The 14836-nt window shown below is 41.8% G+C and overlaps 1 protein-coding gene across 1 annotated transcript in view; it reads left to right on the top strand.

Annotated features, from left to right (window-relative positions):
- Nucleotides 1-14836, top strand: part of LOC311486866 (zinc-binding protein A33-like) — a gene marked incomplete at its 5' end in the record, with an annotated part of 55061 nt that overhangs the window by 4201 nt on the left and 36024 nt on the right. Inside the window, one exon of the mRNA XM_084542883.1 lies at nucleotides 3823-5157. Within this exon, the coding sequence (XP_084399009.1) occupies nucleotides 3823-5157 (1335 nt within the window). The remainder of the gene's footprint in view (nucleotides 1-3822; nucleotides 5158-14836) is intronic.

A 14836-nucleotide genomic window follows, 5' to 3' on the forward strand; every position in this document is an offset into this window, starting at 1 on the left:
GTCCTGCACCTTGGGAGGAGCAGTCTCTTGCTGAAGGTGCTTCTCTGGCTACTGATGGTCGTGTGCAGAGGGTGGCTGGCGTTGTCCAGGATACTCGTTAGTTTTTTAAGTGTCCTGCTCTCTGCTACAGTAGCCAGAGGGTCCAGCCTCGTGCCAACCACAGAGCCAGCCCGCCTGATCAGCTTCTCCAACCTGGAGAGGTCTGCCTTTGAGGTACTCCCACCCCAGCACACCACAGCGTAGGACAGAACGCTGGCGACCACAGACTGGTAGAAGATCCCCAGGAGCTTCTTGCAGATGTTGAAGGATCTTAACCTCCTCAAGAAGTACATCCTGCTCTGGGCCTTCTTGTACAGCTGCCCCGTGTTGCTCGTCCAGTCCAGCTTATTGTCCAGCCACAGCCCAAGATATTTATAGGTCTGCACGACCTCCACCTCCTCCGCTCCTATCAGAACTGGTCTGGGGTTGGGTCTGTCCCTCCCACCCATGGTTGCATGGAGTTAAACTTTTCAGGTTAAACTAAATAAAATGATTTGCTTTGAGTTAATGTCAGATATCTTGTGTGATTGATTAGCTCAGTTTTTTTACGTTGATCCAAGGTTTTTATTTTTTCAGTGCAGGAGGGAGAAGGCTAAGGGAGCACACAGAAAAAGCAACCTTTAGGTAGGCCAATCCTCTGCTTAGAGGTTAAAATTTTTGATTACAGAAACACTGAATGATAAATCAACCACTTAGAATTGGGAGGAAGAGGACCTTCAACTGGGAGGAGAATGAAGCCTTGGGGTCAAAGCCAACAGGAAGCCACAGGGTGGAAGTCTCTTAATCCTAAATCTATCACAAAGATCGGAACATGGAATGTGCACTCACTGCATATCACAGGAAAAGTGCAGACCATTGTGAATGAAATAAAGCCATATGGCATCCACATACTTGGAATTTCCAAAGCGAGGTGGAAAGAAGCAGGACAAACACGACTAGCATCAGGTGAAACAATCATTTACTCTGGCCACACAGGAGATCAGGCTACTCACTCAGATGGGGTGGCAATCATGCTAAAGCTCAGAAGACTGTCTTAAGATGGGAACCAGTGAGTGCAAGGATCATTCTGGCCTAATTTAAGACCTCACATGCCAGGATGTGGTTACTGAGAATATTTCATGTAGCTGCAGCTCTTAAGAAATAAAACTCAGGCAGGATTAGTTTCTGCTGTCTGCCTGTAAAATCCAGTGTTTCTGTACTTCCTGCTGTCTACCTGTATAGGACAGTGTATCTGTAGTTCCTGTCGCGTTTCTGTAGTTCCTGTAGTGTATCTGTAGTTCCTGTCGCGTTTCTGTAGTTCCTGTAGTGTATCTGTAGTTCCTGCTGACTACCTGTAGAGGTCAGTGTAACATCGCTTATTTATTCATCAATGTCACGATCAAACCTTGAACTCTTTTTACTTTTTGAGCATCTTTATTATCAGTAAAAAGACATTTGAATTTGATCATTTGGTCTCCAGGAAATAATGAAATCAATTATTTAAATTTTCTGATAATCATAAAAATATAAAAACAAACAACGAGTATAAAGAAAACACTTGCCAAATGTTTTGATGATAAATTAAAGACTTCCAGTTCTTCCATATAATAAATAAAATGTAATGTTCTCAAAACAACCTTGGAATGAAGTACACAACAACATATGTGATTATCTGAACATTAACAGGTGATTTCTCTCTAAATGTGCAGCAGTGACCGATGACCACTAGGAGGCAGCATCAGCTCCGGGTCCCTGGTCTGAGTCCAGTGTTTGCTCTGCAGGGTTGACCTGGAACCATTGAGCAGGGCGTGTCTCTCTTTGCTCGGCGCTCAGGGATGAAAAAGATCTGGAGCCAAACGGTGAACGGTGAGAGACGTAAAGCAATCAAACCTGTTCTGGACCAAAGAAAAGTCCAACAAACAAAGAGGAGGGAACAGACGCAGCTGTTCTCACCCTCAGGATGCCATGTTTGTTTACTGTGATTTCTCAATCTCTGGATTTCTCTCTGTCGTCGTCATCTCTGTATCAGCTCCACTATTTCTGTCAGGAGGATTAATTACGTCCTGATGTACGACTGAGAGAGGAGCTGATTGGTTCTATATCAGTAGATAGTACTGGTTTATTTTAGATCAAGATAGATAGATAGAACAAAAACAACTGTTAGTGTGTATATGTACCTCACTGTTTTCACAGCCAAAGACAAACATGCAGCTTAGCTGGGGGACATTTCATCAGTGAGCAGAGAAAGACCTGGAGTGAAGAGAAGGAGTAAAACTGAAGAAGTATTTCAGTCCAGAAGAGGCTCTAGAAATGATCGTGTAGCCTTTATCTGCCAGAGAGCTGCAGGACTCATCTGAAGAAGACACAAGCTTTGAGGAGTCTGACGTGGACCACTCACTGGAGTCCTTCACTTCTGAGAGTGCCTCTGACCCTTCCTCTGAAAGTGGAGAGGACACTGTGGATGATGTCCATCCTAACAGTGAGTGGACAGCAAAGAATGGACAAGTCTGGTCTCCACCTCGTGCTGAGACGCTACGTTCAGACACCCACTGGCATGATGTCAGGGACCACAGGATTGGTCATCATGTCTGAAGATGGATGGACCAGATCAACATCTGTGTTGATGAGCAGCTGGTACCCTTCAGAGGTCCCTACACTTTCAGACAGTACGTCCCCAGGAGGCCAGCGAAATACAGGTTAAAAATCTGTTTCTCTGAAACACATATACATCACATATCACATTTAGCCTTTGTTTACAGGTCATATGTTCTGTTGTGTGTTCTTTTGTTGGTCTTTTCAAAGTTGTTGCAGTTTGTACAATAAATATTTACACTGATGAATCAGATGTTGATTTAAAAATTATTTCACGAACATATAAATGGAAGTCACATGGCTCCATAATATAGCTGACAATAAGAAAAGAACTTCATGCATCGACCTACAATGGGAAAATCAATTTTACAGCTAATCTTTGACATGTCCAAAACATTTAATACTTCATATTTTCAGACTGGCATTTAAAGGGTTAAAACCCTGAAAGCTATTGAAATTTTGATAATTTTGAGCATGTATGAGGACTGTATGGCTGTTTCTTGCACGTGTACATTTCTGTCCCTCAGGTGTCGAGAGGCTTCAAAATGCATCACGACAGTATAAATAGCATGTGAATGTGATGGCTAAATGAAATAAAGTTGAAAAAAATGTAAAAAAATAAAAAAATACCAGAGGAGGGCGTAGGGGTTAAACTGAGACGAACCAGGAAACAGTTAATTCCTGTTCAGTTCAGTTCAGAGACACAAGGACAAACGTACGGTAAGATTCATTTTTATTATACAGCTGGGACTTAAACTGATGGAGGACAGTTACTGGAGGGAGTACCACAATACCATAGTTACTGAAATACTTCAAATAAACTGACGTCTGACTAAAAAATACTCAAATACTCAAAGTGAAAGTAAAGAAACTGGTGACATGGAGGAAAGTCTCTTCCTGCTTTCTGTGCTGTCTGGTGTGTCGTGAAAAGAAGGAAGTTGAATGTTTACATATGTGATTTAAAACTGTATTTTGACCAGTATTATTACAGTTATTATGTGATTGCTGCCAGCTGTTAAATCACCTTAGACAATCTAAGAAGAATACACAACTGGACCAAAGGATACGACACGTTGCAACGTGAATGTTGACACCTTCAAAGAACAGCATGTTTCTGATTTGAATTAGTTGTGAATTGAAACTAAAATACATAATAATACATGACTGACTGTACTTTGTGTCTGCTGTGTTTCAGCTTCACTCAGAGACTAAATGGCTTCCAGTTTAGAGGAGGATCTCTGCTGTCAGGTCTGTCAGGACGTCTTCAGAGATCCTGTTGTTCTGTCATGTAGCCACAGCTTCTGTAAAGTCTGTCTGAAGAACTGGTGGAGAGATAAACCAACACACCAGTGTCCAGTTTGTAAGAGAAGATCTTCTAGAGATGATCCACCTTCAAACTTGGTGTTGAGGAACCTGTGTGAGTCCTTCTTACAGGAGAGAGATCAGAGATCTTCAGAGTCTCTCTGCAGTCTGCACTCTGAGAAACTCAAACTCTTCTGTCTGGACCATCAGCAGCCAGTGTGTCTCGTCTGCAGAGATTCAGAAAAACACTCCAACCACAGATTCAGACCCATTGATGAAGCTGCACGACAGCACAAGAAGAACCTTCAGGAAACTCTGGAGCCCTTAAAGAAGAAGTTAAAGGTTTGTGAACAAGTTAAAGTGAAGTTTGATGAAATAGAAAAACACATCAAGGTCCAGGCCCGACACACAGAGAGGCAGATTAAGGAGCAGTTCAAGAAGCTTCACCGGTTTCTAGCAGAGGAAGAGGAGGCCAGGATGGCTGCACTGAGGGAGGAAGAGGAGCAGAAGAGTCAGGTGATGAAGGAGAAGATGGAGACTCTGAGCAGAGAGATAGCAGCTCTTTCAGACACAGTCAGAGCCACAGAGGAGGAGCTGAGAGCTGAAGACGTCTCATTCCTGAACAACTACAAGGCTGCAGTGGAAAGAGTCCAGCGCTGCCCCCTGCTGGATGATCCACAGCTGCCCTCAGGAGCTCTGATAGACCAGGCCAAACATCTGGGCAACCTGACCTTCAACATCTGGAACAAGATGAAGGACATGGTCTCCTACACTCCTGTCATTCTGGATCCAAACACTGCTCATCCAAAACTGATCCTGTCTGAAGATCTGACCAGTGTGAGAGGAGGAGATAAACAACATCTTCCTGATAATCCAGAGAGGTTTGATTCTCATTATTATGTCCTGGGCTCTGAGGGCTTTAACTCAGGGACTCACAGCTGGGATGTTGAGGTTGGAGATAACACATGGTGGTTATTGGGTGTGTTAGCAGAGTCTGTCCAGAGGAAGGGAAGCATACGATCTGGATTGTGGACAATAATGTTCTATAAAGGCAAATACTCGACATATTCACCAGCTCCTTCCATTTATCTCTCAGTAAAGAAGAAGTTCCAGAGGATCAGAGTGAATCTGGACTGGAACAGAGGAAATCTATCGTTCTCTGATCTTGATACTAACAAACACATACACACCTTCACACACACTTTCACTGAGAGGATGTTTCCATACATTGACACTGGGGATAAAGTGAAGATATTACCAGCGAATCAGATCAGTTAGAGATAAACATTATGATTATAAATGTGTATTGGGCTGTAACAACTAATCAGTGTCAGTGATCATATAAATTGTAGTTTTGTCGTCATGGTGTTGGGTCAGTACGTCACTGCAACCAATGAAAACACATTTAATATCTGGTGGTGGAAGTAGATGATTGTGTTTAGAGTTTGAGACATGTTGAAGCTAGAGATGATAACTTTCTTTATAAAAGGACCTGAAGCAAGCAGTTGATGTGAGGAAACCCACCAACATCTCAGAACTGAAGTGGTTCTGTTCTGAGGGATGGGCTAAAATTCCTCCAAGCTGCTGTAGACCACTGATCAGCAGTTACCAGAAACATTTAGTTACAAGGAGGTCACAGCAGATACTGGAGACATGGAGGAAATTATATGAACACATGATTCATTATCTTAAATAAATAAATACAGTACTATAATATTTCTGTTTCTTTATCTACTTTCGGGATTCATGTGAAAATCTGTTGATGTTTTTATTCATTTTAATGAAGAAATGTAGAAAATAAACATATGTCTAATTGTGACGGCTGCACCCACAGTCACACAACAACATGTAATGTGTCAGTAATTTTGTTAAGTCTGGTTGTTTGTTTCAGTCTGTTCTGTTTAGTTTTTCAGTTACATCCTGAGTCGTTCTGTTAATTTGACCTCTTTTATGAGCCCTGAACCTTAATTCATTGTTTGTAAATGACTTCTTTTTGTATTTTGGGTAAATAAAATCCCTTTTTTCTTTAAACCACCTGAGTATCCTCATGCTTTGGGCCAGCTCGGTCTCTCACAAGGAGTTATATGAGACATAATTACATTTATACAGGACATATGACAGGAACAAAGACTTTCCATGGAAACGAGCTGATGATAATTTGAGGTGTGAGTCGGACGCTGAGTTTTTGTTGGGAACAGCGAAGGCAGCAGAACCCCGCTGAGGTTGTGGACCAACATCCAACAATGACCACAAACAACTTGGCTCTCAGAAAACAACACGTCCATAAACTACAACCACAAGGCTGCAGTAGATCTCCAACTGCAACCGCTCCCAGACAGCAGGCGTCCTGCAGCTGAAATATTAAATCACTGGGAGTTGACATGATGAAGATGTAGAGAGTGGTTTCATTCATGATTTCATGGAATTACAATTTTTATTTTTGTTTTACATCAGGAGACATTTATTTATATATATGACATCAGTATGCTAGCATGCTAGTGTTTAGCATGTTGACTGGACAAACACCTCCTCAATCCTGAAGAGCATTTGTGAAGCTCAGTGTTGCATCTTCAGCCGCCGCCAACTTGGCTAATCTCCACCTAATTCAACAAAGAGGTGGAGCATGAGTGGGGCTGAGGCTAAAGACAGCTAGCAATGTGTGAGGACACCCACCTGTCAATCAAAGAGGCCACGCCCCCTGGATTCTGCAGAACTTTAATCCTTGATCCATTTTAAACAGGTGAGTTCTAGAAACTTTCATCATAAACGGAGAAATTAGTTTTAGTATCAGGATGTAAACATGTCTATTTAACATGGAGGTCTATGGAGACTGACTCACTGGTGGAGCCTCTAGTGGACGGTGGAGGAACTGCAGGATTTGACCTAATTTTGGGCATAAATGCTTGTTTACTACCTGGCATGTTTATCTCTATGTGTTAGCATGCTAACATTAGCACCAAACATTGAACTGAGCTGAGGCTGCAGGAAAAGTCATTAGATTAGAAGGAATCTAAAAATCTGATGAATGCATCCAGGTATCTTTGATACTACAGTAAAGCTGTATATACTTTTAATGATGCTACTGGAGCAGTGTGGCTTTTATTTTCATGGGCACGTTTTACAGTAAATCGTCCACACCACGTCCTGTCTGCCAGATTATTTTCTCAGATTACTGCCGTAGATTCCAGAGAAATGTTTGCACAGCAGCTTTTACAGTTGGGTATTTTCCTGTCAGCACAGACAGGAAAACGGCTGACTAAATGCAGATAATCTCAAGTCTGCTGCTGAAGCCGATTTCCTCCTTCGGGTTCTGTTTTTTTTTTTTTTTTGTCTTCAGCTAAACGAGACGAGGGGAAATCCAGCGTGAAGCCCACCTCGGTGCAAACATCCTCAGCTCAAAGCTCACTGATGAGAAAATGCCAGGACGTGTGGTTACTGAGAATATTTCATGTAGCTGCAGCTCTTAAGAAATAAAACTCAGGCGGGATTTTTCTCAGCGCTCAGAATTCGTTTTTAAAACCACAGAGAAGCCACGACAGAGGTGCTTCACGCTCTCAGCAGCTTGTTAGAAGGCTCTATGCAGGTAATGCAGCAGGGGATGGCACTCATTTATTGTAATCAGCAAAGAAAGGAAGTAAAAGTAAAAATATTTAAACAGCTAAAAGTCCCCGTTAGAGGATAGGTACTTTCTAAAGGTTGCAGCCAAACTTGAAAGCGGCGTTTTGTGGCTTCTAGCCTCCTCTCTGCACATGCAGGCAAGTTGAGAGCTGAATAAATTCACTGGGCAGCTTCTTCTTCTGGCCAGGTATGACTTAGTACCAGAACTCTAACGTCCTTGAATGCATTTTAGTAGGACCCAAGGAGTATAAAATGTTAGTAGTTTTTGCAAAGAATGATGTCCATATATGTGGACACTGGGATTATTTCAGTGTATATTACAATAAAGTCACTAATGGGTGACAGAATATAAAACTGTTTATTTTAATACCTGAACATGGCTGTGCAAAAGCAGAATTGTAAACAACCACAACAATTTTTTCCATTGTTCAAATATAAAACTTTGCAAAACTGTTAATTTTCAATTTTCACAAACAATGAAATCCCAGTGTCCTCAAATGAGTACTTGCTAATTAGCGATGTTGTAGCTTGTTGCTATTGATGGATAAAGTTGTCTATCTATCTAGAATTTGTTAAATTTGTTTGTTATATCAAACTAGAAAGGTTAAGAAGCATAAAGTGACCCCGCCTCTAGCCCGATGACATCTGGTGTAGGCTCCAGCCCCCCCACGACCCTTCACATGACAAGCGGTTACAGAAGATGAATGAATGAATGAATGAATGAATGAAATAAACAAGTTTAAACTGTAAAATCTGATGAGGTTTTGTATCTTGTCCACTTTTGTCCTGTGATAGGCCCATTGTCATGTTTTTACACTGACTACTGTACTGACCCTTTGTTACCACTAGAAGGCAGACTAAAGCGTCTTCTTGTAAGGACAACAGGTCTACATGAAGCAGGATGCAGAATAAGTTGCCACAAACCTACAACTAAATGTCCCCATATGAGGACACAGGGTCGCAGGGGGCTAAAAAAACACAAGTAGATTGACTAATGTCTGTGGTCTCTGGCTGAAATGCACATTGGGAGTTCACTGGAGTTCAGCTGTGACTTATGTAATGTTGTTGAGAGAAAATTATAGGCACAAACTCTCAGACGTCTCCTTGAAACAGTTCTGAGCAGTGTTTAAATCTTTGGCCCTTTGACCTCCTTCCTTTGGTAGTGTGAACACACAATGAGTCCTGGGTCACATTAAAGACCACCTACTCAACAGGGCTGGTCTGAGGAAGAGGAGTTTAACTCATTCATTCAACCACTAGTAGAAATGATCACATGAATCAGTGATGTCTGTTCATTAGTAATGAGAGCCTTTTAAAAGATTCTGGCCTTGGAGCTGAGAACCAAACTAAACTAGAAACTAATCTGAACTAGAATCAACTCATAAATAAATCAGATCTTAACGTGTGAGAGTCTTTCCATCTGGTTCCAACATCTGGATCATGTCTCCAAGTCAACCAGCAGCTGTTGATGGTTCTGATCCAGCGGTAGGTAGAGATCCATTAGAGACAGCAGCTGCTACAATATTCTACTGACCACATGATGGCGCTGCTGATTTACAGACACACAAACTGAGATCAGATCTCAAGTGCTGGCTGGGGACGCATAGAGACACATTTAGATTAAGACCAGGTAGATGTGAGGTCTGAGAAACTGAGATTGGATCTTGGGACAGATTTAAAATGATATTTGTGAACAAAGTATTTTCAGCTGGTCACTTGTGATTGGATCACTGAAAACACATGTAAGTAACCAGGTGTGAACGGCCTCCACCACCATTTATGACTTAGTACCACGTTTAAACTACAGCTGACTGCAACCCACAGTACTGGGTGGTATTTACTGGAAGGCTGTGTTGATATTTCTGTATCTGTTGACTGATCAAACTTCACCAGCGTGTGGACAGACTGTCTCTGTTTACTCAGGACACGTTTCACAATCACAGTGTTCACAATGAAGTCGACAAACAAGAGAACACTTTGAGTGCTGTTTCAGATCTTTGATCTCTCAATGAGGAGAGATCTGCGTTTGGATTTGTGTTGTTCACCTCAATCAGGAGAAGTTACCTATTACTGTTATAAGTGTAGTACAAATATTAGCTGTTATTACAGTAATGTGGTACAACTTTGTTCAGGCAGGACACATAATAGTCTGAGAGGTCCCAAAGGAACCCAGGGGAACATCTAAGCAGCTAAAGGCCTCTCTCTCATTGGCTGATGTTAATGTTGATGAATCCACTGAACAACCATGGTGTGATGGACAAAGACACTGCTCTCCAAGAAGAACATTTCTAAACATCATGTGGACAAGACAGAAGACTATTGGGACAATGTTTAGTGGACAGATGAGACCAAAGTAGAATAGTTTGGTTTAAATGAGATGAAACAACACTGCATCATTCCAGCATCAGAACCTCATCCCTCCATCAAACATGGGGGTGCTAATGTCCTGGTTTGGGCCTGTTCTGCTGCATCTGGACCAGGACGGCTTGTCCTCATTGATGGACCAATGAATTGTGAATTCTACCAGTGAACTCTAAAAGAAAATGTCAGGACATCTGTCCATGAGCTGAATGTGAAGAGAAACTGGGTCATGCAGCAAGACAACGAGAACCAAGAACACAAGTGGTTCTACAAAAGAACGGTTAAAGAAGAACAAGATGGATGTTTAGGAACGGCCAAGTCAAAGTCCTGACCTTAATCCAATAGAAATGTTGTGGAAGGACCTGAAGCAAGCAGTTGATGTGAGGAAACCCACCAACATCTCTGACTCTTCTCTTTTTTGAGTCGGTGAAAGGAGCTGGTTACTGAGAAGTTTGAGATGTTCAGCTCTTCATCTAACAGCTCACTGTGGCTTCTGCTGCCTCTTCTATCACTAATTAAAATAGTCTTAAACTGATGTGACAAAAAGGGTTCATTTTGCAACAGGTGCAGCAGCTTCAACAAATAAAACAAAATTACATCTGATTCTGTCCAAATCCTCATCGTCCTCATTTTGTTTGTCTGAAACGCTTCCAGACTGTTTGTTTTTCCTCCTTCTTCCTCCTCCACCTCCTCCTCCCTTTCTTTTGGCAGGAATGCAGGACGTCAGATCGGGTTCCTATAATGTCAGCGATGAAAAGAGCGAGACGGATTCTGTTACCAGACAGAAACAAAGAGAAACAGCTCAGAAACAGATGATGGAGGCGGAGACACCAGGGGTCATGAACACGTGACGCCGTTAGTTAATCAGAACGGTGTTTACCAAGTACCTGACTCAACTCTGTTCTGTGATTAGCCGGTTGTTTTGACATGTGGTTGGATGGTGTTGAGGTTAAAGAGACGGACTGAAGCCAACCGCTTTTCATTCCAGCAGGTTCTACTAAAAGTTCTTTATCACCTTGATTGGCCTGTTGTGTCGTTGTCTGGTCCTAAACAGGAGCAAAGTGTTTCTAGATACAGCTGTGTGTTATTTAAAGTGACCGACACAGGCGAGGAATGTAAGCTACAAGTGGTTATTATATTCAGAATCTATTTGGCAGGTTTTTCTCTAGCAGGGCATCATCAGTTAGACATTTAGAGGAAAGGCTGAAAAGTCCAAACTGTTTAACTATTCATCACAGGTACAGGAAAACTGACTGGAAATATGTCTTTTAATGACTAACTGATTCAGTTACCGATCTAAGCCACCACAAGGAGACACAAAAAGACAATAGGTGAGGCACAGACCAGCAAAGACACACAAATCTACCAAAATATGACCTAGAGAGACGCAAAGAGACACAACAAGAGACACAAATTGACATAAAACACCCACAAAGAGAGGCAACATGAAGACAGAGACACAAAGCAACCATATAGGGACGCAATGAGACACAAAATGAGACAAAACTACCACAGAGACAAAAAACTGTCACAAAGGGACGCAAAGAGACACAAAAGAGACACAAATTAACATAAAACAACCACAAAGAGGAGCGACATGAACACAGAGACACAAAACAACCAAATAGGGACACAAAGAGACACAAAATGAGACAAAACTACCACAGAGACACAAAACAGCAATACAGGGATGCAATGAGACACAACAAGAGACAAAACTACCACAAAGAGACAAAAAAAGACGTAAAACTGACATAAAATCACAAAGAGAGACAAACCAACCACGGAGACACAAAGAACAAACACAAACATCCCACAATGAGATGCAAAGAGACACAAAAAGAGACACAAACTGATGTAAAACAACCACAAAGAGACACTACGTGAACACAGAGACACAAAACAACCAAATAGGGACACAAAGAGACACAAAATGAGACACGAATTGACAACAAAAAAAAAGACACAAACCAACCACAGAGACACAAAGAACTAACACAAACACAAAAACAACCCAAAATCCAAAGGCAAACACATACAAATCCTAGACCTAAAGACACACAAAACTACCAGGGAGACACAAATTGACATAAAACATCCACAAAGAGGAGGGACATGAACATAGAGACACAAAACAACCAAATAAGGACGCAATAAGACAAAAAATGAGACAAAACTGACATAAAACGTCCACTGAGAGGCATAAAGAGAATCATGAAGAGACACAAAATCAACAAACAGAGACATAAAACCACAAAGAGAGACAAACCAACCACAGAGACACAAACATCCCACAATGAGATGCAAAGAGACACAAAGAGACCACAAAGCAAATGATTTCTATGCTGAACGTTTACTGTCCAAGCTTCCAGAATAAGAAGCTTTGCAGTCGAGGGCCGGACTCGGTGTTGGTGTTCGCCGCTCGTACTCGACCTCTGACCTCTCTGAGTGAGGGTGGTGTCTGGGGGTGACGGAGGACACGGTGATTTGGGGCTGCCAGCTCTAAACGCTTCCACATGCTTCTACATCCGAGAGCTGGATGTTTGTGTGGGAGCCAGGTCTGTGGGAAGCTCACGTCTCCAGAAGAGAAACCTCCGGGAAACGTTGACGCTGTCGTACGAGTGCAGTTTTTATTATTGTTGGACATTATTTCAGAATGAAACATCATTAAATAATTAGAAACTGTAGGACTCTAGAAGACCGGTGTTGGCAAACTGGGACAAAAAGACCAATAAACAACATGAAGGTAGCAAACTCTATGGTTTACTTGTTGACGTTTTACCTCGGTTTATTGGTTTTCAGACAAATACATGAAGACAAGTGTAAGAACTGGATCTGACTGAGTTTTAATCAGTTCTAACGCGAACCACTTAGCGAGGCTCAGAGCTAGCTCTTGTTAGCCATAAATACGCTCCATATTTATATACAGTCCTTCTTTTGAAACGTCTCATCACGAAATTTTATAGCCACCCAGAAACGTGGCATTCAACAAACTTGTACTCAGATGAAAAAATGTTTTGATAATGTGTCCCTGGTCGTCATCATTTTATATTTAAATCCATAGTCTGTATATAAGTATGTACACATACGCGTCTCCACTTCCTCTCATTGGCCAAGCTAACACTATATTATACGGGCGGCGCCATCTCGTGAGTTTGGAGTCTGATCAGTACGGTCCAAGAGTGGAGTGGACCACTTTATGGAGCGGTTGGCGTGGCAACTGATAGTCGCCATTATGTCACATCCTGTTTCTATAGCGTCAAAGAAATAAAATGAAACGTATTCAAAAAAACTGACTCTTGACCATTCAGCTACAGCATATTAACTGCCTAAAATGACAGAAACAATTTATTTGACGTGTATTTTAGTGTTTTAGTTTGGCCCAAGTCCCGCCCACTAACGAGGAAGGGGTGGAGCTTATGACCTACACTGCAGCCAGACACCAGGGGGAGCTCTACTTGATAGTCTATGGTTTAAAATTAAGAAATGTTTTGGTTCAAGTCAACAAATGCTCTCAAATGTTAGCTTAGCTTAGCATGACAACTATGAGCTTAGCTTTATCCTCACATCAAACTTCTGAATTCTCAGAGAGAATGAAAGAAAGAAAAAGAAGAGCTCCCTCCACCCGTTGACGTGTCGTCCATCTTTACATTCACTGTTTGTTGTTGAACTGGTCTCAAACTCGTTGAAACAGATTTAAAAGAGTCACATGACTTTGACTCCATACATGAAGTATGAGGGTGGGGGCGCCTTTCATCAGCTGATCTCCACCCTCCCTCCCTTTCTGTTTTATTTTGATATTACTGACTCATGTCTCAGTTCACCTCCAGCTGTAGAATCATCTGATTAACATTCATTCACTAATAATCAGACACACTCTCTAGTTTCCTCAGTGTTGAGAACGAGCTACAGGCTGGGAATCACAGTGTGTAGGTGTGTGTATGTGTGTGTATGTGTGTGTAGGTGTGTGTATGTGTGTGTAGGGGTGTGTATGGGTGTGTATGAGAGTGTTTATTAGAGTATCTGTGTGTATTAGGGTGTATCATAGTGTGTAAACTATGTGTGTACTTCAGTGTGTGTCAGTGTTTAGTAGAGTTTCAGTGTGTGCATCAGTGTGTATCATAGTGTGTATCACAGTGTGTAAACAGTGTGTGTGCTGTGGCTGATTGTGTTACTCTTGGCAGGTCACACCAACATGTAACGGGACCGTCCCAGAGCTCCGGCCTGGTGGAGAACAATGAAGGAGGAGGAGGAGGAGGAGGAGCTGTGGTTCCTCAGAACATGATCCTCCCTCAGAGAAACACCAGCGCTGGTTTATGTTTAAAACCTGAGAGGACGCTGCCATCAGAAAGAACACAAATATTAAAGGAATCCAAGCTGGAAAGATGGAACATAAATTATTTTTGTATGCAGATGACATTCTGTTATTGACCTCAAATCCGGTGATAGCTGTCCCCCAAATCCTATCTGTGATTGATGCTTTCTCCCATATCTCAGGTTACAAAATAAATTGGGGAAAATCAGAAGCAATGCCGCTGTCTGGTTCTTGCCCATCGAGCATAAAGCAAAACTGGCAGTTTAAATGGCTTCCTTCGGGACTAGTGTATTTGGGTATTAAGCTTACACCAGGTTTAAAAGATATAATGACAGAAAACATCCTACCCATACTTCTGAAAACTGAGGGTACTCTTCAAAACTGGAATAAGTTAGGGTTATCATTGCTGGGAAAAATAAACATTCTTAAAATGATGATAGTTCCACAACTCAATTATATCTTATATCTACTACCTGTGAACCTCCCTCCCTTACTACTTAAAAGATTTAATACAGCGGTCGCTGCCTTTTTGTGGGGAGGTAAAAGACCTCGTCTGAATAGAATTAAAATGTATGCTGCAAAGGAAGATGGAGGTCTTAACCTGCCAAGAATGGACTGGTATCACTATGC

Source organism: Chelon labrosus (genome assembly GCF_963514085.1).
Source record: "Chelon labrosus genome assembly, chromosome: 4".
Lineage (NCBI taxonomy): Eukaryota > Metazoa > Chordata > Actinopteri > Mugiliformes > Mugilidae > Chelon > Chelon labrosus.